General features: G+C 46.1%; 3 protein-coding genes across 3 annotated transcripts in view; 2 read left to right on the top strand and 1 right to left on the bottom strand.

Annotated features, from left to right (window-relative positions):
* The first annotated feature begins 814 nt into the window (after window positions 1-814).
* Window positions 815-2,372, top strand: LOC112236102 (pentraxin-related protein PTX3-like). The gene is made up of 2 exons (XM_024404684.2): window positions 815-1,213; window positions 1,398-2,372. The coding sequence occupies exons 1-2, from the start codon at window positions 1,093-1,095 to the stop codon at window positions 2,117-2,119; spliced, it is 843 nt and encodes a 280-aa protein (XP_024260452.1). The 5' UTR covers window positions 815-1,092; the 3' UTR covers window positions 2,120-2,372.
* Window positions 2,373-4,626: 2,254 nt separating this feature from the next.
* Window positions 4,627-10,142, bottom strand: LOC112236112 (solute carrier family 35 member G2-like). Its single transcript, XM_042318734.1, has 2 exons — window positions 9,898-10,142; window positions 4,627-6,611 (listed from the first exon to the last, which is right to left on the bottom strand). The coding sequence occupies exon 2, from the start codon at window positions 6,599-6,601 to the stop codon at window positions 5,177-5,179; it is 1,425 nt and encodes a 474-aa protein (XP_042174668.1). The 5' UTR covers window positions 6,602-6,611; window positions 9,898-10,142; the 3' UTR covers window positions 4,627-5,176.
* Window positions 10,143-17,859: 7,717 nt separating this feature from the next.
* Window positions 17,860-24,252, top strand: part of LOC112240048 (cohesin subunit SA-1) — a 53,155-nt gene continuing 46,762 nt past the window's right edge. Inside the window, 1 exon segment of the mRNA XM_042318748.1 lies at window positions 17,860-18,037. The gene's annotated coding sequence lies outside the window, so the exon portion shown is untranslated.

Below are 24,252 nucleotides of genomic sequence, written 5' to 3'. Positions count from 1 at the left end.
TTAGGATGCCCTCCCCCCTGTTAGAGGACAGACATGTTCCACCCCAGACAGACATGGTGTGTTCAGCAGGGTGTTAACACACATCTGTCATCTGTTGGTAAATGTGTTTCCCCTGTTAGCAATGTGATCACCTGCAGGCCAAGGGAGGAGGTAGACACTGACATATTTAGCTTTGTGTTTTGTGGCTGTTAAAGTCCCTTCTGGGATCAGCAGGTTTAACATATTTGTGTCTCAGCATCCCTCAATCTCTCCCTCTCTCTATCTGTCTCTTCCTCTCTCTCTCCCTCTCTCTCTCTCTCTCTCCCTCTGTCTCTCTCTCTGTCTCTCTCTCTGTCTCTCCCTCTCTGCCTCTCTCTCACTCTCTCTCTCTCTTTCTCTCTCTCCCTCTCTCTCGCTCTTCCTCTCTCTCTCCCTCTCTCTCTGTCTCTCTCTCACTCTCTGTCTCTCTCTCTCTTCCTCTCTCTCCCTCTCTCTCCCTCTCTCTCTATCTGTCTCCCTCTCTCTCTCACACTCTGTCTCTCTATCTTTCTCTCTCTCCCTCTGTCTCTCTCTCTCTCTGTCTCTCTCTCTCTCTCCCCCTCTCTCACTCTCTGTCTCTCTCTCCCTTCTCTCTCCCCTTCTTCTCTCTCTCTCTCCCCTCTCTTTCTACCTCTCTCACTCTGTCTCTCTCTCTTGCTCTCTCTCTCCCTCTCTCTCACTCTCCCTCTCTCTTATTCTCTCTCTCTCTCTCTCTCTCTCTCTCTCTCTCTCTCTCTCACTCACTCTCTGCCTCTCTCTCTTCTCTCTCTATGCTGTAAAAGTGCCACCAGTGGCACCACTCCACCCTGCAGATTGCCCCTCCCTCACAGTACAGGTGGCACCCTCCACAGAAGCATTACTCACACACCTTCCCCCACTTTATCCCCCTTTTCTCTCCTCCCTCTCTCCTCCCCTTCTCCTGGTGTATAACAGTCAGCCCAGACAATTGTGGGCTCAGTCTAGTCAACTAGAGAGAGAGAGAGAGAGAATACAGCACAAGACCTCTGGAGTATCACTGGCAACGGGACGTTTCTTCACACTTTCTTCCACACACACAGACTCGGAAGCGGCAGCATGTTGGTGAACAGGGTCTGGCATGTGGTGTGTGTGCTCTGCTGTGTGTGTGTGAACGCAGAGGAATATGAAGTGAACTACGCAGACAACTACGAAAAGGAGACACAGGACCAACAGGACGGTACGTCTCACTCTCTCACTCCTTCATTTCTTCCCTTGTTCTTCTGTCTCTCCGTTTCTCTCATTGACCTGCTCCCCCTTTTCTCTCTCTGTTTCACTTGTTCACCTGAGACCTACATTCTAGAGGTGGCTTGTATGGCTGACTGTGGATTGACAGTGTGGTGTCTGGTTCTCTCTCCCTCCAGGGGACTCCCCTGTGACTACCTGCCAGGCTACAGACCTCTCTCGCTGGAACAAACTCTTCGTGGCTCTGGAGGACTCCCACCAGAGGGATATGATGCTGATGGAAGCCCTGGAGCAACGCTGTGGAGCCCCGGGAGTCTGCCAGCAGTGCCTGCCCGCCATCGAGGCAGTTTGCCGGGGGCAGACAGAGCAGGCGAGCCCCAGGCTCCATCAAGGCCTAGTGGAGCTGAAGGAGGAGGTAACAGAGCGAGAGGGGAGGATGAATTCTTCACTACAGCAGATCAAACAGGAGGGAGCAGAAAGTTATGGGAGGATGATGGCTGTGTTACATCATCTCCTTCAGAACAGCAAAGAGCAGAACCATAGACTACATCGATTGGAGGAGAGTAAGCTGACAGGGGAGGTGACAGAAGGGGCTGGATCTATAGGAGCCGGGCATAGAGAAGCAGAGCCAATCAGGACAGGGCATAAAGAGAATGGGTTGGGTTTGGGGGAGGGGCTTAGTCGGAGAGGTGGACCAATAGGGACGAAGCCTGGCAGTATAGGGGCGGGTCTCGGACTGGGTTTGGGCATGAAGCTGTTCTCGTCAAGCACAAAGAAACAGTTAGGGACATCATCGCCATCATCGGACCCGGGAAAGATTGAGCGGCCTCTGGTTGCTATAGCGATGGAAATGCAGAAGGTGCAGACCCAGCTGGGCCTAATATCCTCTGTAGGGAACTAAGGATGAAAAAATACAAGGAGAAATTAAAGGAAGGATATCTGATGGATATTGTCCTCTATCAGGGACTGAATTAAAACTAAAATATAAACTTATTGAAATGTTGCACACTAACATATCACCTCTTTATACATTAGTAAAGCAAAACAATCGCCTTGAAATATGTTTAGTATTCTTTTTTAATTCTGTATAATTCAAGGAAATGCTCTGTGACTAATTGTCTAAGTGATGAATAAAGATTTGTTAAACTTTTTAATTGGTGGAAAGGGTTCCTCCTGTCTCAAGTTATACACCCACCATCTTTACCAGGGAAAACTTGTCATCGTGGACATTGTGGACAATAACAGGAGTGTCTCAGATACTGTTGACATCTCAGCTATAATCAGACACAGTTCTCTTTCTCATTACTGAGTTTATACACTTTTAATAAACTGTTTAGGATTTATGACGTTTTGCCAGACTTATAACACAGCGACTGTTCTGCTGCCACAGAACTTCATTCATCTGTGTGTGTGTGTGTCGGTGCATGTTGGCGTGTGTGTGTCGGTGCGTGCTGGTGTGTGTGTGTCGATGCGGGCTGGCGTGTGTGTGTCGTTGCATGCTGGCGTGTGTGTGTCGGTGCATGCTGGCGTGTGTGTGGGTGACATGAAGAGAGTTTTCCATATAAAGTAGCAGCCAGGGGGTGGGTAGGCTAGTAGGAGGAGGGTGTGTGTGTGGGTGACATGAAGAGAGTTTTCCATATAAAGTAGCAGCCAGGGGGTGGGTAGGCTAGTAGGAGGAGGGTGTGTGTGTGGGTGACATGAAGAGAGTTTTCCATATAAAGTAGCAGCCAGGGGTGGGTAGGCTAGTAGGAGGAGGGTGTGTGTGTGGGTGACATGAAGAGAGTTTTCCATATAAAGTAGCAGCCAGGGGTGGGTAGGCTAGTAGGAGGAGGGTGTGTGTGTGGGTGACATGAAGAGAGTTTTCCATATAAAGTAGCAGCCAGGGGTGGGTAGGCTAGTAGGAGGAGGGTGTGTGTGTGGGTGACATGAAGAGAGTTTTCCATATAAAGTAGCAGCCAGGGGTGGGTAGGCTAGTAGGAGGAGGGTGTGTGTGTGGGTGACATGAAGAGAGTTTTCCATATAAAGTAGCAGCCAGGGGGTGGGGTAGGCTAGTAGGAGGAGGGTGTGTGTGTGGGTGACATGAAGAGAGTTTTCCATATAAAGTAGCAGCCAGGGGTGGGTAGGCTAGTAGGAGGAGGGTGTGTGTGTGGGTGACATGAAGAGAGTTTTCCATATAAAGTAGCAGCCAGGGGTGGGTAGGCTAGTAGGAGGAGGGTGTGTGTGTGGGTGACATGAAGAGAGTTTTCCATATAAAGTAGCAGCCAGGGGGTGGGTAGGCTAGTAGGAGGAGGGTGTGTGTGTGGGTGACATGAAGAGAGTTTTCCATATAAAGTAGCAGCCAGGGGGTGGGTAGGCTAGTAGGAGGAGGGTGTGTGTGTGGGTGACATGAAGAGAGTTTTCCATATAAAGTAGCAGCCAGGGGGTGGGTAGGCTAGTAGGAGGAGGGTGTGTGTGTGGGTGACATGAAGAGAGTTTTCCATATAAAGTAGCAGCCAGGGGTGGGTAGGCTAGTAGGAGGAGGGTGTGTGTGTGGGTGACATGAAGAGAGTTTTCCATATAAAGTAGCAGCCAGGGGGTGGGTAGGCTAGTAGGAGGAGGGTGTGTTTGGACACTGTCAGCTTTTCTCTCTCTCCTTCTTCAAGAACTAGTTTCAAAATTTCACAGGGTTCAAGGTATGTGAATCCCACCATCCTGGTTTACATGCATTGTGACCTGACACAATGATAGATGAGACAAGAGGAGAGGAGAGGAGAGATGACGAGAGGAGAGGAGAGATGACGAGACGAGAGGAGAGGAGAGATGACGAGAGGAGAAGAGATGAGAGGAGAGGAGAGATGACGAGAGGAGACGAGAGGAGAGGAGAGGAGAGGAGAGATGACGAGAGGAGACGAGAGGAGAGGAGAGATGACGAGGGAGAGATGAGGAGACGAGAGGAGAGGAGAGATGACGAGACGAGAGGAGAGGAGGAGAGACGAGACGAGACGAGAGGCGAGGAGAGGAGAGGAGAGAGAGGAGAGATGACGAGACGAGAGGAGAGGAGAGATGACAAGAGGAGAGGAGACGAGAGGAGAGATGACGAGAAGAGAGGAGAGAGAGGAGAGGAGAGAGACAAGAGGAGAGGAGAGGAGGAGAGATGACGAGACGAGAGGAGAGAGGAGAGGAGAAGATGACGAGAGGAGAGATGACGAGACGAGAGGAGAGGAGAGATGACGAGAGGAGAGATGACCCGAGGGGGCACCCTGGCTGGCTGCCGCCCCCTCACCCTGGCTGTCTGTCTCTATAGTTGGCACTGACCACCTTGGCTGACCCTCAGCTGGCTAGCATAGTCACTGACACTTTACCATGTGAAACTCAGCCAACACACACACACACACACACACACACACACACAGTCAGTAGGAGAGCAAATCACAGTAACACAGAGGTTTTAATATGACATCACACTATCACAATAGCCAGTAAGACACCACAGTATTGGAACTTTACAACAACTGCAATAGAAAATAGATATATTTACTATTCACATTGGAGTAGGTAGATGTTTTCCCTAACCACTGATACAGGGTCAGATATTTTGACACATCCTAATGGTTAAGGTAAGGATTGGAGTTGGTGTATCTGATTCTAGATCTGTGGTTAAAGACAGCTATTTTAGCTCAAGCATTAACATTCACCATAGAGTCCTCTTAAAAACATACTGACCTCAGATAGAGAGAGTGAGGGCAAGAGAGAGAGGGGGGAGAGCGAGCGAGAGAGAGAGCGGGAGAGAGAGAGAGAGAGAGAGAGAGAGAGAGAGAGAGAGAGAGAGAGCACAAAACCCCTGGGAAAAGAGAGATAGACAGAAACATAGATAGAAGGGGAGTGGTCTATTTGATTGGCAAGTCCAGAATCTTTGTGCGTGCATGTCCCCCTTGCATGTGCTTGTGTGTGTGTGTGTGCGTGTGCATGTGTGTGTGTGTTATTTAATTGGCGAGTCCAGGATCTCTTCATACTCTTCTCTCTGTTTCCTCCCACTTCCTCGAGAGGGGAGGAGCTTCACTGTAACAAGCCAACCCACGCTCGCCACCACCACCACACCCCCTATGACCTCACACACTGAGGGAACCAATGGCACAACAGCGATCTCCAGCACCATAGCGACCGGTACTTCCAGACCCTGTGTAGCCGACACCAAAGCTGGGTGAAGTCGGGTGAGGCCATGGGTCACCCCCACGAACCCCCCAGCAGAGCACACAGCTACCCCCAGGACGATGCACCAAGCCTGGAGACTGGCCGGCCACACTGGCCCCTGTCGGAGGAGAAGCATGGAGACTGCGGTGCTCAGACAGCCGGTCCAGCTGACAGTGAACAGAGCGGTGCCGACACTGACCCGTTCCTTCAGAGAGCGGTACATGACTAGAGCCAGAGACATCCATAGTCCTGCAAGAACAGTCAGGGACCAACCAAACGCTTCCCGCCAGAACTGGGCCGATTGTTGTGCCGGTGTCGCACTATTGGGTGTCGCACTATTAGGTATCCCCCCATTGGGCATCCCTGACCCGGTCCCGTTGTTGTTCTCATCCAGCCCTGTTGGGTTAGGAACCAGCGCCAGACCCAGTCCTAACACGCCTGTCGCTACGGTGACCAGGTCCACCAATCCCAGCCGCTCGTCCAGGAGCAACAACGCCAGAGTGGCCGACAGGACGGTGGTCGCCAGGCGCCAGGTTGTCAACATGGCCTCGTCGTCGCCGGGGGAGACGAAGGATAAGGACGAGTAAGCGCAGCAGAGGGAGAAGGAGTGAGTCAGACCGTACAGGAGCAGCTTCCGCCGATAGCCCTTTGAGCCAAAGGCCGTCTCCGCCCTTTTCATTGGTACAGTCCCATAGAGCAGCTGGAGGATGGATCGTACCAAGAGGAGAGTTAAGGGTGGGAGGTTAAAGCGTGAGGCGGCCAGGCGTGTCAGAACACACACACAGCCGTGAGCCAGCCCCGCCATGACCACACTGGCCCACGTGAGCCGAGAAGCAGACACAGACGCTTCGCTGAAACTCGCTAGCTGCTCCCCTACTCCCCCCCCTGCACCCTCCCCTCCTCCCTCCACCCCCCCCTCACCTCCCCCCATGGGAGGTCTAGGGGGTGTGTCTTTGTTTTTGTCCTTCCCTCCAAACAGAGCGCCGGCCTTTCCTGTCCACTTCCTGGCTCCTGTCAGCTGTTTCTTGTCCGAGGTCTCCTCCAGGAAGGAGCCGAAGTCCTCGAAGGAGGGAGCGTCATCGTACCCCTCGTCTCCGGGCTGGGGAAAGTGTGTGTGTGTGTGGGGTGTGTGTGGGGCGTACTTGGCGGTGACGGTGTGAGGGTGGATCTTCACCCGCTTCTTAGAGCCGTCCAGGAGATGAGTGGATTCCATGGTTACTCACCTGTAGGGAGGAGAGGTGAGGACAAACGTTAGACACAGACACACACCCCTCAGACAGAAACAGAGGGGTTCACCTAATGGCATTGTCTTCCGACCGCATTGCCATGAACTATCTGAGTGCAGACGGAGTCGTCTATCTGACGTAAGACCCTCTTCTGTGTCTGCCAGGTGACTCAGTCAGTGGTTGTAATTCACTGTTCTGACGCAGAGGATGCTGCTGCAGTGGACACACACCTTCTACAATATACACAGACAGTAGACACACACACCTTCTACAATATACACAGACAGTAGACACACACACCTTCTACAATATACACAGACAGTAGACACACAGACCTTCTACAATATACACAGACAGTAGACACACACACCTTCTACAATATACACAGACAGTAGACACACACACCTTCTACAATATACACAGACAGTAGACACACACACCTTCTACAATATACACAGACAGTAGACACACACACCTTCTACAATATACACAGACAGTAGACACACAGACCTTCTACAATATACACAGACAGTAGACACACACACCTTCTACAATATACACAGACAGTAGACACACACCTTCTACAATATACACAGACAGTAGACACACAGACCTTCTACAATATACACAGACAGTAGACACACACACCTTCTACAATATACACAGACAGTAGACAGTAGACACACACACCTTCTACAATATACACAGACAGTAGACACACACACCTTCTACAATATACACAGACAGTAGACACACAGACCTTCTACAATATACACAGACAGTAGACACACACACCTTCTACAATATACACAGACAGTAGACACACACACCTTCTACAATATACACAGACAGTAGACACACAGACCTTCTACAATATACACAGACAGTAGACACACACACCTTCTACAATATACACAGACAGTAGACACACACACCTTCTACAATATACACAGACAGTAGACACACAGACCTTCTACAATATACACAGACAGTAGACACACACACCTTCTACAATATACACAGACAGTAGACACACACACCTTCTACAATATACACAGACAGTAGACACACACACCTTCTACAATATACACAGACAGTAGACACACACACCTTCTACAATATACACAGACAGTAGACACACAGACCTTCTACAATATACACAGACAGTAGACACACACACCTTCTACAATATACACAGACAGTAGACACACACACCTTCTACAATATACACAGACAGTAGACACACAGACCTTCTACAATATACACAGACAGTAGACACACACACCTTCTACAATATACACAGACAGTAGACAGTAGACACACACACCTTCTACAATATACACAGACAGTAGACACACACACCTTCTACAATATACACAGACAGTAGACACACAGACCTTCTACAATATACACAGACAGTAGACACACACACCTTCTACAATATACACAGACAGTAGACACACACACCTTCTACAATATACACAGACAGTAGACACACAGACCTTCTACAATATACACAGACAGTAGACACACACACCTTCTACAATATACACAGACAGTAGACACACAGACCTTCTACAATATACACAGACAGTAGACACACACACCTTCTACAATATACACAGACAGTAGACACACAGACCTTCTACAATATACACAGACAGTAGACACACACACCTTCTACAATATACACAGACAGTAGACAGTAGACACACACACCTTCTACAATATACACAGACAGTAGACACACACACCTTCTACAATATACACAGACAGTAGACACACAGACCTTCTACAATATACACAGACAGTAGACACACACACCTTCTACAATATACACAGACAGTAGACACACACACCTTCTACAATATACACAGACAGTAGACACACAGACCTTCTACAATATACACAGACAGTAGACAGTAGACACACACACCTTCTACAATATACACAGACAGTAGACACACACACCTTCTACAATATACACAGACAGTAGACACACACACCTTCTACAATATACACAGACAGTAGACACACACACCTTCTACAATATACACAGACAGTAGACACACAGACCTTCTACAATATACACAGACAGTAGACACACACACCTTCTACAATATACACAGACAGTAGACAGTAGACACACACACCTTCTACAATATACACAGACAGTAGACACACACACCTTCTACAATATACACAGACAGTAGACACACACACCTTCTAAAATATACACAGACAGTAGACACACACACCTTCTACAATATACACAGACAGTAGACACACACACCTTCTACAATGTACACAGACAGTAGACACACACACACCTTCTACAATATACACAGACAGTAGACACACACACCTTCTACAATATACACAGACAGTAAACACACACACCTTCTACAATATACACAGACAGTAGACACACACACACCTTCTACAATATACACAGACAGTAGACACACACACCTTCTACAATATACACAGACAGTAGACACAGACACATTCTACAATATACACAGACAGTAGACAGTAGACACACACACCTTCTACAATATACACAGACAGTAGACACACACACATCTACAATATACACAGACAGTAGACACACACATCTACAATATACACAGACAGTAGACACACACCTTCTACAATATACACAGACAGTAGACACACACACACACACCTTCTACAATATACACAGACAGTAGACACACACCTACAATATACACAGACAGTAGACACATACTTAAGTAAATCTACAGTCTGTTTTATGAGATAGACAGGGTTTGGGCTCAGGTCGTCTGAGTGTGGCCCCCAGGACTGTGTTACCCATTGAGCAAAATATATAGAAAGGGCTTCTGCAGGTTTTCAGGTCTCAGGTATGGTTACTCATGGTGACTCAATCACTGACTGTTCTAATAAGGACAGAATGCCAAAAGATGCCAAGAGTCTGTGTGGTGGGGTGCGCGCACGTGTCATCTTGTCACTGGGCGAGAGAGAGGATGAGTGTGTGTGTCTTGTCAAGGTTACACACACGGTCCGTGCTGGATTTATGATTGGAACGAGGCGCGTACCCGCGCACAGGAAGTAATGCTGTACGCGGCAGGACAAATAATCACCACAATTATAGAAACCACAAAATAAACAGAAAATAGCCCCACAGCGGTATGGTCGATACCGTGTCAGTTACCCGACTATTCCACCGTAAATAATCCCTGCTCACGCGTAGATTGATTGCTAAATCAACTGATATTTGTAACGACTGCCAGAAACTCACCTGCGGTATTGCGTCAATACTGTGCCCTCCGCTCATTCACCGAATAAATGTCTTCTGTCAGATCAGGGAGACAGTCATCCTTCCACCCCTCTTCCCTCCTTCCTCCTGGGTGGTTTGGCGTGCCTCCAAGGTTACCAGTCGCCCGACGGGTCTACCTGGCTCCTCCAACCGCCGGTAGAGCACTGTTGTCGACCACAGGGGTCGGTGATACAAAAAAAATCCTTCTTCTGTCTCCCGATCCCTCTCCCTCCCTCCCTCCCTCACTCACACACAGCTGCTGCGCTTCTCAGCCTGCCCCACCGTGAAGAGAGAGAGAGAGAGAGAGAGAGAGAGAGAGAGAGAGAGAGAGAGAGAGAGAGAGAGAGAGAGAGAGAGAGAGAGAGAGAGAGAGAGGAGGGAACGATGCCATTATGCTTAAGCATGCATAGCGACCAAAAAAACATAATCATAAACACTGACCACTGGCAGGCACCTTTGTGTGTGTGTGTTTGCACGTTTATGCATGCATGCACAAACTCGCGCACACACAGATCTGCTCCCAGCGGGAATTAATTGTCCTTCTCTATCCCACATCTATATTTCATCACATTCATCACATGCTCCTCTGCTGTAGGGATTGAGGATAGTCTCTCTCTCTGTCTGTCTCTCTCTCTCTCTCTCTCTGTCTCTCTCTCCCTCTCTCTCTCTCTCTCCCTCTCTCTCTCTCTCTCTCTCTCTCCCCCCCTGTCTCTCTCTCTGCCTCTCTCTCTGTCTCTTCCTCTCTCTCTCTCTCCCTCTCTCACACTCTCTGTCTCTCTCAATTCAATTCAATTCCAGGGGCTTTATTGGCATGGGAAACATGTGTTAACATTGCCAAAGCAAGTGAGGTAGATAATATACAAAAGTTAAATAAACAATAAAAATGAACAGTAAACATTACACAAACAGAAGTTTCAAAACAATAAAGACATTACAAATGTCATATTACGAATATATACAGTGTTCAATGATGTACACATGGTTAAGGGTACACAAGGGAAAATAAATAAGCATAAATATGGGTTGTATTTACAATGGTGTTTGTTCCTCACTGGTTGCCCTTTTCTTGTGGCAACAGGTCACAAATCTTGCTGCTGTGATGGCACACTGTGGAATTTCACCCAGTAGATATGGGAGTTTATCAAAATTGGATTTGTTTTCAAATTCTTTGTGGATCTGTGTAATCTGAGGGAAATATGTCTCTCTAATATGGTCATACATTGGGCAGGAGGTTAGGAAGTGCAGCTCAGTTTCCACCTCATTTTGTGGGCAGTGAGCACATAGCCTGTCTTCTCTTGAGAGCCATGTCTGCCTACGGTGACCTTTCTCAATAGCAAGGCTATGCTCACTGAGTCTGTACATAGTCAAAGCTTTCCTTAAGTTTGGGTCTGTCACAGTGGTCAGGTATTCTGCCACTGTGTACTCTCTGTTTAGGGCCAAATAGCATTCTAGTTTGCTCAGTTTTTTTGTTAATTCTTTCCAATGTGTCAAGTAATTCTCTTTTTGTTTTCTCATGATTTGGTTGGGTCTAATTGTGCTGCTGTCCTGGGGCTCTGTGGGGTGTGTTTGTATTTGTGAACAGAGCCCCAGGACCAGCTTGCTTAGGGGACTCTTCTCCAGGTTCATCTCTCTGTAGGTGATGCCTTTGTTATGGAAGGTTTGGGAATCGCTTCCTTTTTGGTGGTTGTAGAATTTAACGGCTCTTTTCTGGATTTTGATAATTAGTGGGTATCGGCCTAATTCTGCTCTGCATGCATTATTTGGTGTTCTACGTTGTACACGGAAGATATTTTTGCAGAATTCTGCATGCAGAGTCTCAATTTGGTGTTTGTCCTCTCTCTCTCTCTCGCTCTCTCTCTCTGTGACTTTCTCTCTTCTGATTTGCCATTATGTGTGTATGTGTGTGTGCCTGCGTGCATGCAAGCATGTGTTTGTGTCATAGCTTGTACCCCATACCAGTAATTACCTCTCCCTTTAGCTGCATGCAGTCTATCGTTTGTGCCTGAGGCTCGTTGACAGACAGACAGAGAGACAGGAAGCAGATCAAGGGAGCAGTCTGATTAGTGAGACCAGACCTGCCACATGGGTGAGACAGTCATGTAACCCACTAACACAGCACTTTCTCTACAGTAATGGGTTGGATGAGAGGGGTGCTAAGGCTCTATTCAGTCCAACAGCCGTAATATAATCAGTCTCTCTGCCTGTCTGCCTTCCTGTCTGCCTTCCTGTCTGCCTGTCTGTCTGTCCGTCCTTTCTTCCGCTTAACAGACAGTGTATGTTAGGTTGCTTCTCGGGAGGAAAAATGTTCTGTTTCTATGGCAACTGTGAAGAGGAGAGCGCTATAAGCGTTTTATGGGACTATTCAATAACTATATTATGGAGAAGTTTGCCAACAGAGCCTGTGTAGAGAGAGGGAGAGAGAGAGAGAGAGAGAGAGAGAGAGAGAGAGAGAGAGAGAGAGAGAGAGAGAGAGAGAGAGAGCCTTCTATGCCATCAAAAGGAACATACAATTTGACATACCAATTAGGATCTGGCTAAAAATACTTGAGTCAGTTTTAGAACCCATTGCCCTTTATGGTTGTGAGGTCTGGGGTCCGCTCACCAACCAAGAATTCACAAAATGGGACAAACACCAAATTGAGACTGCATGCAGAATTCTGCAAAAATATCCACCGTCTACAACACTAAATAATCAAAATTCTCTGTGAGAAGTTGTGAATTTTTTTGAGACTCAGTCTGATGAAGAGCAGAGAGAATGAATTATAGAGAAGAGGGAGGAATGGAGAGCTTCAAACACTTCACACTTGTTTATCCAAAGCCAATGAAATGACAACACACTCCCTTTGTAGTGAAGTACATTATTCTCTGTCTCTCTCTCTCTGTCTGTCTGTCTGTCTGTCTGTCTGTCTGTCTGTCTGTCTGTCTGTCTGTCTGTCTGTCTGTCTGTCTGTCTGTCTGTCTGTCTGTCTCTCTGTCTCTCTGTCTCTCTGTCTCTTTATTTCTCTATTTTTCTCTCAGAGAATCAGTATTCATCCTGCACAGAGCTGGGAATGATGACGGTTTATAGATCATGAACACTTGTCCTACAACGAGAGAGAGAGAGATAAAAGGGAGAGGGTAAGAGAGAGAGAAAGAGAGAGAGCGACCTAAACAGAAAGTACACTGTGGCAGAATACCTGATCACTGTGACTGACCCAAACTTAAGGAAATCTTTGACTATGTACAGACTCAGTGAGCATAGCCTTGCTATTGAGAAAGGCCACCGAACGAAGACCTGGCTCTCAAGAGAAGACAGGCTATGTGCACACTGCCCACAAAAATGAGGTGGAAACTGTGTATGACCATATTAGAGACACATATTTCCCTCAGATTACACAGACCCACAAAGAAAAGAGAGAGAGAGAGACAGAGAGAGAGAGAGAGAGAGAGAGAGAGAGAGAGAGAGAGAGAGAGAGAGAAAGAGAGAGCGAGAGAGGGAGAGAGAGAGAGAGAAAGAGAAAGAGAGAGCGAGAGAGAGAGAGAGAGAGAGAGAGAGAAGAGAAGAGAGAAAGAGAGAGAGAGAGAGAGAGAGAGAGAGAGAGAGAGAGAGAGAGAGAGAGAGAGAGAGAGAGAGAGAGAGAGAGAGAGAGAGAGAGAGAGAGAGAGAGAGAGAGAGAGGGAGAGAGAGAGAGAAAGAGAAAGAGAGAGTGAGAGAGAGAGAGAGAGAGAGAGAGAGAAGAGAGAGAGAGAGAGAGAGAGAGAGAGAGAGAGAGAGAGAGAGAGAGAGAGAAAGAGAAAGAGAGAGTGAGAGAGCGAGTGAGAGAGAGAAGAGAAGAGAGAGAGAGAGAGTGAGAGAGAGAGAGAGAGAGAAGAGAAGAAAGAAAGAAAGAAAGAAAGAAAGAAAGAAAGAAAGAAAGAAAGAAAGAAAGAAAGAAAGAAAGAAAGAAAGAAAGAAAGAAAGAAAGAAAGAAAGAAAGAAAGAAAGAAAGAAAGAAAGAAAGAAAGAAAGAAAGAGGAGAGACAATAAAAATTAAGAGGCACAGAACAAATTTATTGAAAATGAAATATAGAAATATCTAATCATATTTTAGAAGCACCTTTGGCAGTGATTACAACTGTGAGTCTTTCCGGGTTTCTAAGTGCTTTCCACACCTGGATTGTGCAACATTTGCCCATTATTCTTTTAAAAATGATTTAAGCTCTGTCAAATTGGTTGTTGATCATTGCTAGACAGCCTTTTCAGGTCTGGCCATAGATTTTCAAACTGATTTAAGTCATAACTGTAACTAGGCCACTCAGGAACATTCAAAACTGTCTTAGTAAACAACTCTAGCGTATATTTGGCCTTGTGTTTTAGGTTATTGTCCTGCTGAAAGGTGAATTCATCTCCCAGTGTCTGGGATTTTGTGCTTAGCTCCATTCCAATTATTTTTTATCCTGAAAACTCCCGAGTCCTTAACGATTACAAGCACACCCATAACATGATGCAGCCACCACTATGCAATATGTAGAGTGGTACTCTGTAATGTGTTGTATTGGATTCGCCCCAAACATAAAGCTTTGTATTCAGGATAAAAGTTCATTGCTTTGCTACATGTTTTGCAGAATTACTTTAGTGCCTTGTCACAAACAGGATGTATGTTTTGGAATATTTGTATTTGACCTTTTACCAAGTAGGCAAGTCAGTTAAGAACACATTCTTATTTACAATGACGGCCTACCCCAGCCAAACATTCCCCTAACCAGGACGACGCTGGGACAATTGTGCGCCACCCTATGGGACTCCTGATCAAGGCCAGTTATGACACAGCCTGGGATCAAACCAGGGTCTGTAGTGACACCTCTAGCACTACAATTCAGTGCCTCGGACCTCTGCGTCACTCGGGAGCCCATATTCTGTACAGGCTTCCTTCTTTTCCCTCTGTCATTTAGGTTAGTACTGTGGAGTAACTACAATGTTGTTGATCCATCCTCAGTTTTCTTCTATCACAGACATTAAACTCTGTAACTGTTTTAAAGTAACCATTGGCCTCATGGTAAAATCCCTGAGCGGGTTCCTGCCTCGCCGTCAACTGAGTTAGGAAGGACGCCTGTATCTTTGTAGTGACTGGGTGTATTGATGCAGCATCTTGATGTCTATAGTATTCTCTCTGGTGTGCAATCGGATTTCTGCTCAGGTTATGGATGTGTCACTGCAACCTTAAAGGTTCTCAATGATGTCACCATTGCCTTTGATTCTAAGCAATGTTGTGCTGCTATTTTTATTGACTTGGCCAGGGCTTTTGATACGGTAGACCATTCCATTCTTGTGGGTCAGCTAAGGAGTATTGGTGTCTCTGAGGGGTCTTTGGCCTGCTTTGCTAACTACCTCTCTCAAAGAGTGCAGTGTATGAAGTCAGAAAATCTGCTGTCTCAGCCGCTGCCTGTCACCAAGGGTGTACCCCAAGGCTCGATCCTAGGCCTCACACTCTTTACAATTTACATCAACAACATAGCTCAGGCAGTAGGAAGCTCTCTCATCCATTTATATGCAGATGATACAGTCTTATACTCAGCTGGCCCTGCCCAGATTTTGGGTTAAATCCTCTACAACAAAGCTTTCTTAGTGTCCAACAAGCTTTCTCTACCCTTAACATTGTTCTGAACACCTCCAAAACAAAGGTCATGTGGTTTGGTAAGAAGAATGTCCCTCTCCCCACAGGTGTGATTACTACCTCTGAGGGTTTAGAGCTTGAGGTATTCACTTCATACAAGTACTTGAGAGTATGGCTAGATGGTACACTGTCCTTCTCTCAGCACGTATCAAAGCTGCAGGCTAAAGTTAAATCGAGACTTGGTTTCCTCTATCATAATCGCTCATTTTTCACCCCAGCTGCCTAACTAACCCTGATTCAGATGACTATCCTACGCATGCTAGATTATGGAGACATAATTTATAGATCGGCAGATAAGGGTGCTCTCGAGCGGCGAGATGTTCTTTACCATTCGGCCATCACATTTGCTACCAATGCTCCTTATAGGACACATCACTGCACTCTATACTCCTCTGTAAACTGGTCATCTCTGTGTACCCATTGCAAGAGCCACTGGTTGATGCTTATTTATAAAACCCTCTTTGGCCTCACTCCCCCCTATCTGAGATACCTACTGCAGCTCCTCCACATACAACACCCCTTCCACCAGTCACATTCTATTGAAGGTCCCCAAAGCACACACATCCCTGGGTCGCTCCTCTTTTCAGTTCTCTGCAGCTAGTGACTGGAACGAGCTGCAACAAACACTCAAACTGGACACTTTCATCTCATTCTCTTCATTCAAAGACTCAATCATGGACACTCTTACTGACAATTGTGGCTGTTGCAATTGTGGCTTACTGACAATTGCGTGATGTATTGTTGTCTCTACCTTCTTGCCCTTTGTGCTGTTGTCTGTGCCCAATAATGTTTGTACTATGTTTTGTGCTGCTACCATGTTATGTTGTTACCATGTTGTTGTCATGTTGTGTTGCTACCATGCTGTGTTGTCATGTGTTGCTGCCTTGCTATGTTGTTGTCTTTAGGTCTCTCTTTATGTAGCATTGTGTTGTCTCTCTTGTCATGATGTGTGTTTGTCCTATGTTTATATTTTATTTTTGTATTTGTATTTTTAATCCCAGCTCCCGTACACACAGGAGGCCTTTTGCCTTTTGGTAGACCCTCATTGAAAATAATTATTTGTTCTTTAACTGACTTGCCTACTTAGATAAAGGTTAAATAAATAAAAAATGATAATAACCATGATCAAAGGGATATTTAATGTCTGTTTTTTTTTCTTTTTATCCATTGCCCAACAGGTGTTCTTCTTCGCGAGGCATTGGAAAACCTCCCTGGTCTTTGTGGTTGAATCTGTGTTTGAAATTCACTGCTCGACTGAGGGACCTCACAGATAATTGTATGTGTGGGGTACAGAGGAGGCTGCTGAGGGGAGGACAGCTCATAATAATGGCTGGGACGGAGCGAATGGAATGGCATCAAACACCTGGAAATCGTTGAAACCATGTGTTTGATGTATTTGATACCATTAAAACGAGCCCGTCCTCCCCAATTAAAGTGCCACCAACCTCCTGTGGTAGGGCACAGAGATGAGGTCATTCAAAAATCATGTTAAACACTATTATTGCACACAGAGTCCAAGCAACATATTACGTGACTTGTTAAGTACATGTTTACTCCTGAACATATTTAGGCTTGCCATAACAATGGGGTTGAACACTTATCGACTCAAAACATTTCAGCTTTGAATTAAAAAATTAAAAAATTGTAAACATTTCGAAAAACAGAATTCCACTTTGACATTATGGGGTGTTGTGTGTAGGCCAGTGACACAAACATCTACATTTAATACATTTTAAGTTCAGGCTGTAACACAACAAAATGTGGAGAAAGTCAAGAGGTGTGAGCACTTTCTGATGAAGGCCCTGTATGTGGCAGACATTGAGATAGTCTCACCTCAACAGGACCAACTAATGTAGACAAGCTAAATAAAACCAGAGAGAGAGAGATTTTGACAGACCAGATATTGAACCCAGATCATCTTTGCCACAGCTAAAGCCTAGGCATTACGACTTGGAGCTAACATGAGTCTTCAGGTCTCAGGCAAGATACTGCACTAATACTGTGACATGTGTGTATTGTATTCTAGTAAATTGTGTTTTGAGGGGTAATCTAGATGTTATAGCCTCCTACATGTGTCCTCTGTTAAGGCCTATTTACCATCAAACCACCGAACAAAACACTGCCAGCAAACTCGCCCTCCCCTTCTACGCGTGCCCGTGGATCTGAGCGCGCCCCCCACTGTTTCCCTCTTTTCGCGGGGTCCTGCAGTGCCTCCCCTCTCCTCGCCCCCGCGGCGCGCATCCGTTGCTGTAATCTCGTCTGTGTCCGCCAGGAGGCAGTAAGGTTGCAGTGAGAGGCTGCGCCACCAGAACAGCATTACAGCGAGGAAGGCTCCACCAGATGGCAGTTTAGGATTGTTCCTTTCTGCTCCAAGGCGCGGTTCCCGCTTCTCACGACATATTTACAATATTAAAATCGACACACTTTTATCAGATATATCGATTTTTTATTTCAGAAGACAGTAATCGATTGGTCGATGGCCGGTAAAGGTGAGTTTGTTGGTATTTTGGTTGTGTTTTTGGCTTGTGCGAAAGGGGAGACGGGTCTCAGAATCAAGATGGTGGATTCAGAGAGCGAGAGAGGGATGGGGAGAGAGGAGGGGGATGGGTGCTGCTCCGCAAGCTAGCGGAGAGAGAACTGGATGTGTTCTCTCTCTTCCCTCTGTTCGGCTAGCTAGCTACATGGTCGAGGGCCATTAGCGGGAATGTCTCTACATGTCAGATTACAGGGACGCACGAGAGACTTGACCGCTGTGTTTTGCCAGAATCACTTTTCACCACTCGCCCTTAGTTTTCCCGTTACTAAGACAATGTGTGTGACGTGTTTTTATTGCTCTTGATAGACGGACAGATTCAAAGCGTCAACACAGTGTTGTATGCAGACTCTCTTATTGCAACGTTAAAGTGCCGCCTGCGCGACCTAGCCACACATTGCTATTGTTGCTAGCTAACCCAAATTCATTGCATATGTGTCGGGTTTTCGGATGATCGGATGATATATTTGGGAGCAATGTAACGTCAGTGTTAGTCAGGTTGCTGTCACCAGTGCTATTTGACATCCATCCTTGCCAATCTATCACGCCATTCGTAGAGATTCTGCAGAAATTTCACCAGTAACCTTAGCAACATTGTTTCCTGTTTTCCCACCCATTGTTTTGACATGTTACTTATTGTACCGAAGTTCAACGTTGGGATTCTTGACAAATTGCAATATTTTGACTAGTAGATTATGTTTTGTAAAGTGCAGCTAGCTAGTTTGCTAACCCACTCCGCCCATTTCTCTGCTAAACGAAATTTAGCGGGGAAGTGTGTGAGGGGGATGGGTTCCAAATCCAACCCTGGTTACAGTCCAACGCTGTTGGTCTCCATGCTTCCTACTCCAGACCTCTCTCCCAGGGATCCATTCTTCTGGCAGAATTCAGTTATGGGTTAATGAGTATATCTGTTCACTTCTACCGTTTCATAGCCACATACATCTTTCTTTATTATGGAGTTTGAGACTATTTGGTCAAGTTAGCTAGCTGGCTAATTTAAGCCTAACTCTTTGATGATTGTGTTACACACCCAGCTTCCCTGCTCGTTGTATAGAGTCTAGAGTCGGATGTTTAGGGTAAAGGATTATACAGGCAGCTTGTGTCCTCGTGATCATTCACTGATTGTCAACAAAGTGGTTATGCAACAAGCTCAGCCATGTGACTTTCCACCAGCAGACTGAACTAGCAGTCTACTGTAGGCTATGCATCCTGGAAGACCAACTGACTGTAAACTACCACTGGTGCTAGAGATACAAAATAACTTTATTGTCCCACATTGTTATGTTCCTCGTCTCCTTTTGCATAGAACGTACAACATAGACTGACAATATTTAGTACACAGCCATAAAACACCACAAACTGCAGGCCAGGATATGATCTTCACTTGGCAGGGCTGTTGTTGACACAGTTCTTGGTTGAGTAGTGTGACTTGGTAAGATTTCCAGTGTATGACTAACCTATTACATATGGCAAATCAACTTGAAATGGGAAACGTTTCAATGCAATGGGGTAAACAGTACTTCTCTGAGCAGCCTAGTTATTGACTTCGTTGAGTCGGGGGCTGGGATACAAGTCTACAAACCTAACATTTTAGCAATAGTTCTACAGCACAGATGCTGCCCATCTGCAACAGTCTGAGGGTCTATCTCTTCAGACAGCACCTTGCCTCCCTTCTTATCTGTTGAACTTGTATAGCCATCACTTTCACCTGCACTGATTCGGCTCATGATGTCATTGTTTTACGTACTCTAGTTGAATGCACAGATTGTGTCATACATTGTCAGCTAAAAAAAGGTTGATGTCAAGCCCTGGTTATGTGGATAAGACGGCTAAATTACTCAAATGTAATGTCATTTAGATTTCTTTTTCGTGGTTTTTGAAGAACATAGAGTACAAATTCACTGAAATAGGTTTCCTAATAGCTTACCAATATTATCCAAAAACATTTGTTGGAAATAGGCTAGAGTTGTAGGCTAATAATGTTTTCAATGAACGTGAACCAAACATGAAACACTAGCAAGCTGCTGTTTACACAAAAGTTAACCAGAGGCGCTAGTCGTGGATTAAAAGGCAACGATACCGCTTCAAACAGCATTGTCGTTTTTCAAATTTTTATTCCTTTACAACTACTAATAGTAGCTGCTAACTTGCATAAACTTGGTCGCCAAGCTCATAGTCGCCGACCATTACGTTGCAGAATGTGTCCTTGTTTGCGCCACCCGTTAACTGGATGGTCTCCGGTAGTTTGACCGTTAGCGGTAGTGCCTGGCGTAATCGTGGCATTTAGCTGGGCCACATGTAGGACCTTGAACAAAACATTTCAATTTGTTTAGACCAGGGGAAGAGCTAGATGGGGAGCCCTCCATACCTATTCAAAGGCAGGGAAAACACTGGAGTGGCTGTTCTGTAAGGAACAGGAAGTTACCGTCGCTCTCTCATTGAAAACAATGACATCTGGTCATTCTGCCGTGGGCCCAGTCCAGTAATCCAGACGAGACTGTTATGTAGCAGACCGTATATGAATGCAGCAGTAGGTCATGTGGAGTCTACATTAAAGCAGAGGTTGGCAACTAGATTCAACCACAGGCCGGTTTTTATCAGAGCCGACGGTCGTGGGACCGGAACATGATTATAATAATTTGTACACTGCAAATTGACATAAATGGCTGTATTTTCAAATAACAGTAATTTCATATCTGGATTTCATTGAGACATGAGACATCTTTTTTTTGGATTTCCTTGTGATTTTGGAATTTTTTGATCCAAAACTGAAATCCTAAATTATTATATATTTAAAAAAAAGAAACGTCCTCTCACTGTCAACTGCGTTTATTTTCATCAAACTTAACATGTGTAAATATTTATATGAACATATCACAGACATGTGACTAACAGAAATGGAATAATGTGTCCCTAAACAAAGGGGGTGTCAAAATCATAAGTAACAGTCAGTATCTGGTGTGGCCACCAGCTGCATTAAGTACTGCAGTGCATCTCCTCCTAGTGGACTGCATCAGATGTGCAAGTTCTTGCTGTGAGATGTTACCCCACTCTTCCACCAAGGCACCTGCAAGTTCCCAGACATTTCTGGGGGAAATGGCCCTAGCCCTGCCCTCCGATCCAACAGGTCCCAGACGTGCTGAATGGGATTGAGATCCGGGATCCTCGCTGGCCATGGCAGGACACTGACATTCCTGTCTAGCAGGAAATCATGCAGAGAACGAGCAGTATGGCTGGTGGCATTGTCATGCTGGAGGGTCATGTCAGGATGAGCCTGTAGGAAGGGTACCACATGAGGGAGGAGGATGTCTTTCCTGTAATGCACAGCGTTGAGATTGCCTGCAATGACAAAAAGCTCAATCCGATCATGCTGTGACACACCGCCCCAGACCAGGATGGACCCTCCACCTCCAAATCGATCCTGCTCCTGAGTACAGGCCTCGGTGTAACTCTCATTCCTTCAACGATAAACGCGAATCCGGTGAGACAAAACCGCGACTCGTCAGTGAAGAGCACTTTTTGCCAGTCCTGTCTGAGCCAGCGACGGTGGGTTTGTGCCCTTAGGTGACGTTGTTGCCGGTGATGTCTGGTGGGGACCTGCCTTACTACAACAGGCCTTCAAGCCCTCAGTCCAGCCTCTCTCAGCCTTTTGCGGACATTCTGAGCACTGATGGAGGGATTGTGCGTTCCTGGTGTAAGTCGGGCAGTTGTTGTTTCCATCCTGTACCTGTCCCGCAGGTGTGATGTTTGGATGTACCGATCCTGTGCAGGTGTTGTTACACGTGGTCTGCCACTGCGAGGACGATCAGCTGTCCGTCCTGTCTCCCTGTAGCACTGTCTTGGGCGTCTCACAGTACGGACATTGCAATTTATTGCCCTGGCCACATCTGCGGTCCTCATGCCTCCTTGCAGCATGCCCAAGGCACGTTCACGCAGATGAGCAGGGACCCTGGGCATCTTTCTTTTGGTGTTTTTCAGAGTCAGTAGAAAGGCCTCTTTAGTGTCCTACATTTTCATAACTGTGACCTTAATTGCTTAGTATATATAATATAAAATGTTATACAAATCTTTGGGGGCGTGGGCCTGTGTAATGACGAGTATATTTATAGTAAGTTATTAATTTGTAACAGCTAGTTGATTAGTGTGACTAAACCAGTTTTGATTTGTAACTGATTTAGTATTTTTATGATTATACTGCAACATGTTGCCATTACACAGCTCCAGAGTGTCCTCCTTGACTTCAGCAGACTCAGTTTAGACATAGTTATTGAATTCAAGCTAGTGGCTGTTTAGCGGGTTGGCTAGCGGATGTTTAGCGGGTTGGCCAGCGGATGTTTAGCGGATGTTTAGCAGGTTGGCTAGGCGGTTGGCTAGCGGCTGTTTAGCGGGTTGGCTAGCGGATGTTTGGCGGGTTGGCTAGCGGATGTTTGGTGGGTTGGCTAGCGGATGTTTGTCGGGTTGGCTAGCGGATGTTTGGCGGGTTGGCTAGCGGATGTTTAGCGGGTTGGCTAGCGGATGTTTAGCGGATATTTAGCGGATGTTTAGTGGGTTTAGTGGGTTGGCTAGCGGATGTTTAGCGGGTTGGCTAGCGGATGTTTAGCAGGTTGGCTAGCGGATGTTTGGCGGGTTGGCTAGCGGCTGTTTGGCGGGTTGGCTAGCGGATGTTTAGCGGGTTGGCTAGCGGATGTTTAGCGGGTTGGCTAGCGGATGTTTAGCGGGTTGGCTAGCTGACCTGTAGCATCAGATGGAGAGAGAGAATGTGGGGCTGAAAATGCTCTGCGCTTGGTTGATTAACATCATTCCCTGAGGCCTAGCAGACTGGTGTACTTGTTGGCCACTTGGTTCAACACCCAGTTGGCTATACTAGTGTAACATGAAATGTATGTATCTAAAGGCATTGAAAGCACACAGTCAAGTATGTTTCAGCACGGTAGCATTGCATCTAACGCTAACATGATGGTGCTGCTAATATTTCTCCAGCCGATGCTTGGCAGATTTGTTTTTTCTAGCACATTCTCCAACACTACTACTGCTGGTGACACATTTAATGTGGGCCTACCCTCAGGGGATCAATAAAGTACAGTTACACACACACACTAACATACATATTTTACATCATTGTCTGCATCTATCTATCTATCTATCTATCTATCTATCTATCTATCTATCTATCTATCTATCTATCTATCTATCTATCTATCTATCTATCTATCTATCTATCTATCTATCTATCTATCTATCTATCTATCTATCTATCTATCTATCTATCTATCTATCGAGATTTTCTGTCAGAGAAAGCCTGCTCTCACTCAGATTAAGGGTGTGTGTTGTTCACTTCATCTGCCCTTATAGTCTCATGTGGGATTAAGGGTTTCCCTGTAGCACGGTAGATTAAACTACCCCTTCTAACCCCCAGATTACCAGATTACTCCATTACCATTGTATCAGCAGTGGTCTGGTAAACTACCCTCATGGAAGATGAACCTTGCCTGTCAGGACCTGAAGACTAATGTTAGGATGTTTAGGCTTTAGCTCAATGGGCTAATGCAGTCTGGAGTTGAGATGATGAGAGGTCAGGCCCTAGGTTCTATTTCTGGGAATGTCACTTTCCCCCCAAACACCTTTGGCCAAACAAACATCTGACTTCATAGGCTGACTGCAGGAAGTTCAGCCCTGGACATGTAGCGCTCTTGAACCCAGTCTTTATCACACACACAGACACACACACACAGGGATTCTGCTAGTCACAATAATGGGTTCTCTGTAGTGAAATGATAACATTCTGGAGCCTCTTATGTCATTAGGGTATAATAGCCTCAGCTGAAGAAATCAAAGTGTGTGTGTGTGGGGGGGGTGAATAGCAACAGACAGTGAATGTGGGTCAAGGTGAGAGGCAGAAAGATGAGACAAACTAATGAGTCTCTCTCTCTCCCCAGCTCCCCCCAGCCCTCCTCCCCTCTCTCTTCTTCCTCTGCTCCCGCTGATCTCCCTTTGTGCTCTCGTTCTCTCCTCCATTTCACTCTCCCTCCCTCGCTCTCCCTGCGTCTCCATTTTGCGATAGCTACATTGAGCCAGGCGGCCATTGCAGAGAGAATCTTCATTTTCCCTTTTCCTTTCTTTCTTTTTTTCTTGCCTGCTGGCAAGAAAAAAATATTTCTTTAGAAACCTTTT

The sequence above is a fragment of the Oncorhynchus tshawytscha genome, unplaced genomic scaffold (assembly GCF_018296145.1).
Source record: "Oncorhynchus tshawytscha isolate Ot180627B unplaced genomic scaffold, Otsh_v2.0 Un_scaffold_339_pilon_pilon, whole genome shotgun sequence".
Lineage (NCBI taxonomy): Eukaryota > Metazoa > Chordata > Actinopteri > Salmoniformes > Salmonidae > Oncorhynchus > Oncorhynchus tshawytscha.
This window is presented reverse-complemented; position numbering and strand designations above follow the sequence as displayed.

Coding starts and splice junctions, on each gene's coding strand:
- LOC112236102 (XM_024404684.2), top strand. CDS start 1,093: ATGTTGGTGAACAGGGTCTGGCATGTGGTGTGTGTGCTCTGCTGTGTG. Junction 1,214..1,397: donor GACACAGGACCAACAGGACG/GTACGTCTCACT, acceptor CTCTCCCTCCAG/GGGACTCCCCTGTGACTACC.
- LOC112236112 (XM_042318734.1), bottom strand. CDS start 6,601: ATGGAATCCACTCATCTCCTGGACGGCTCTAAGAAGCGGGTGAAGATC.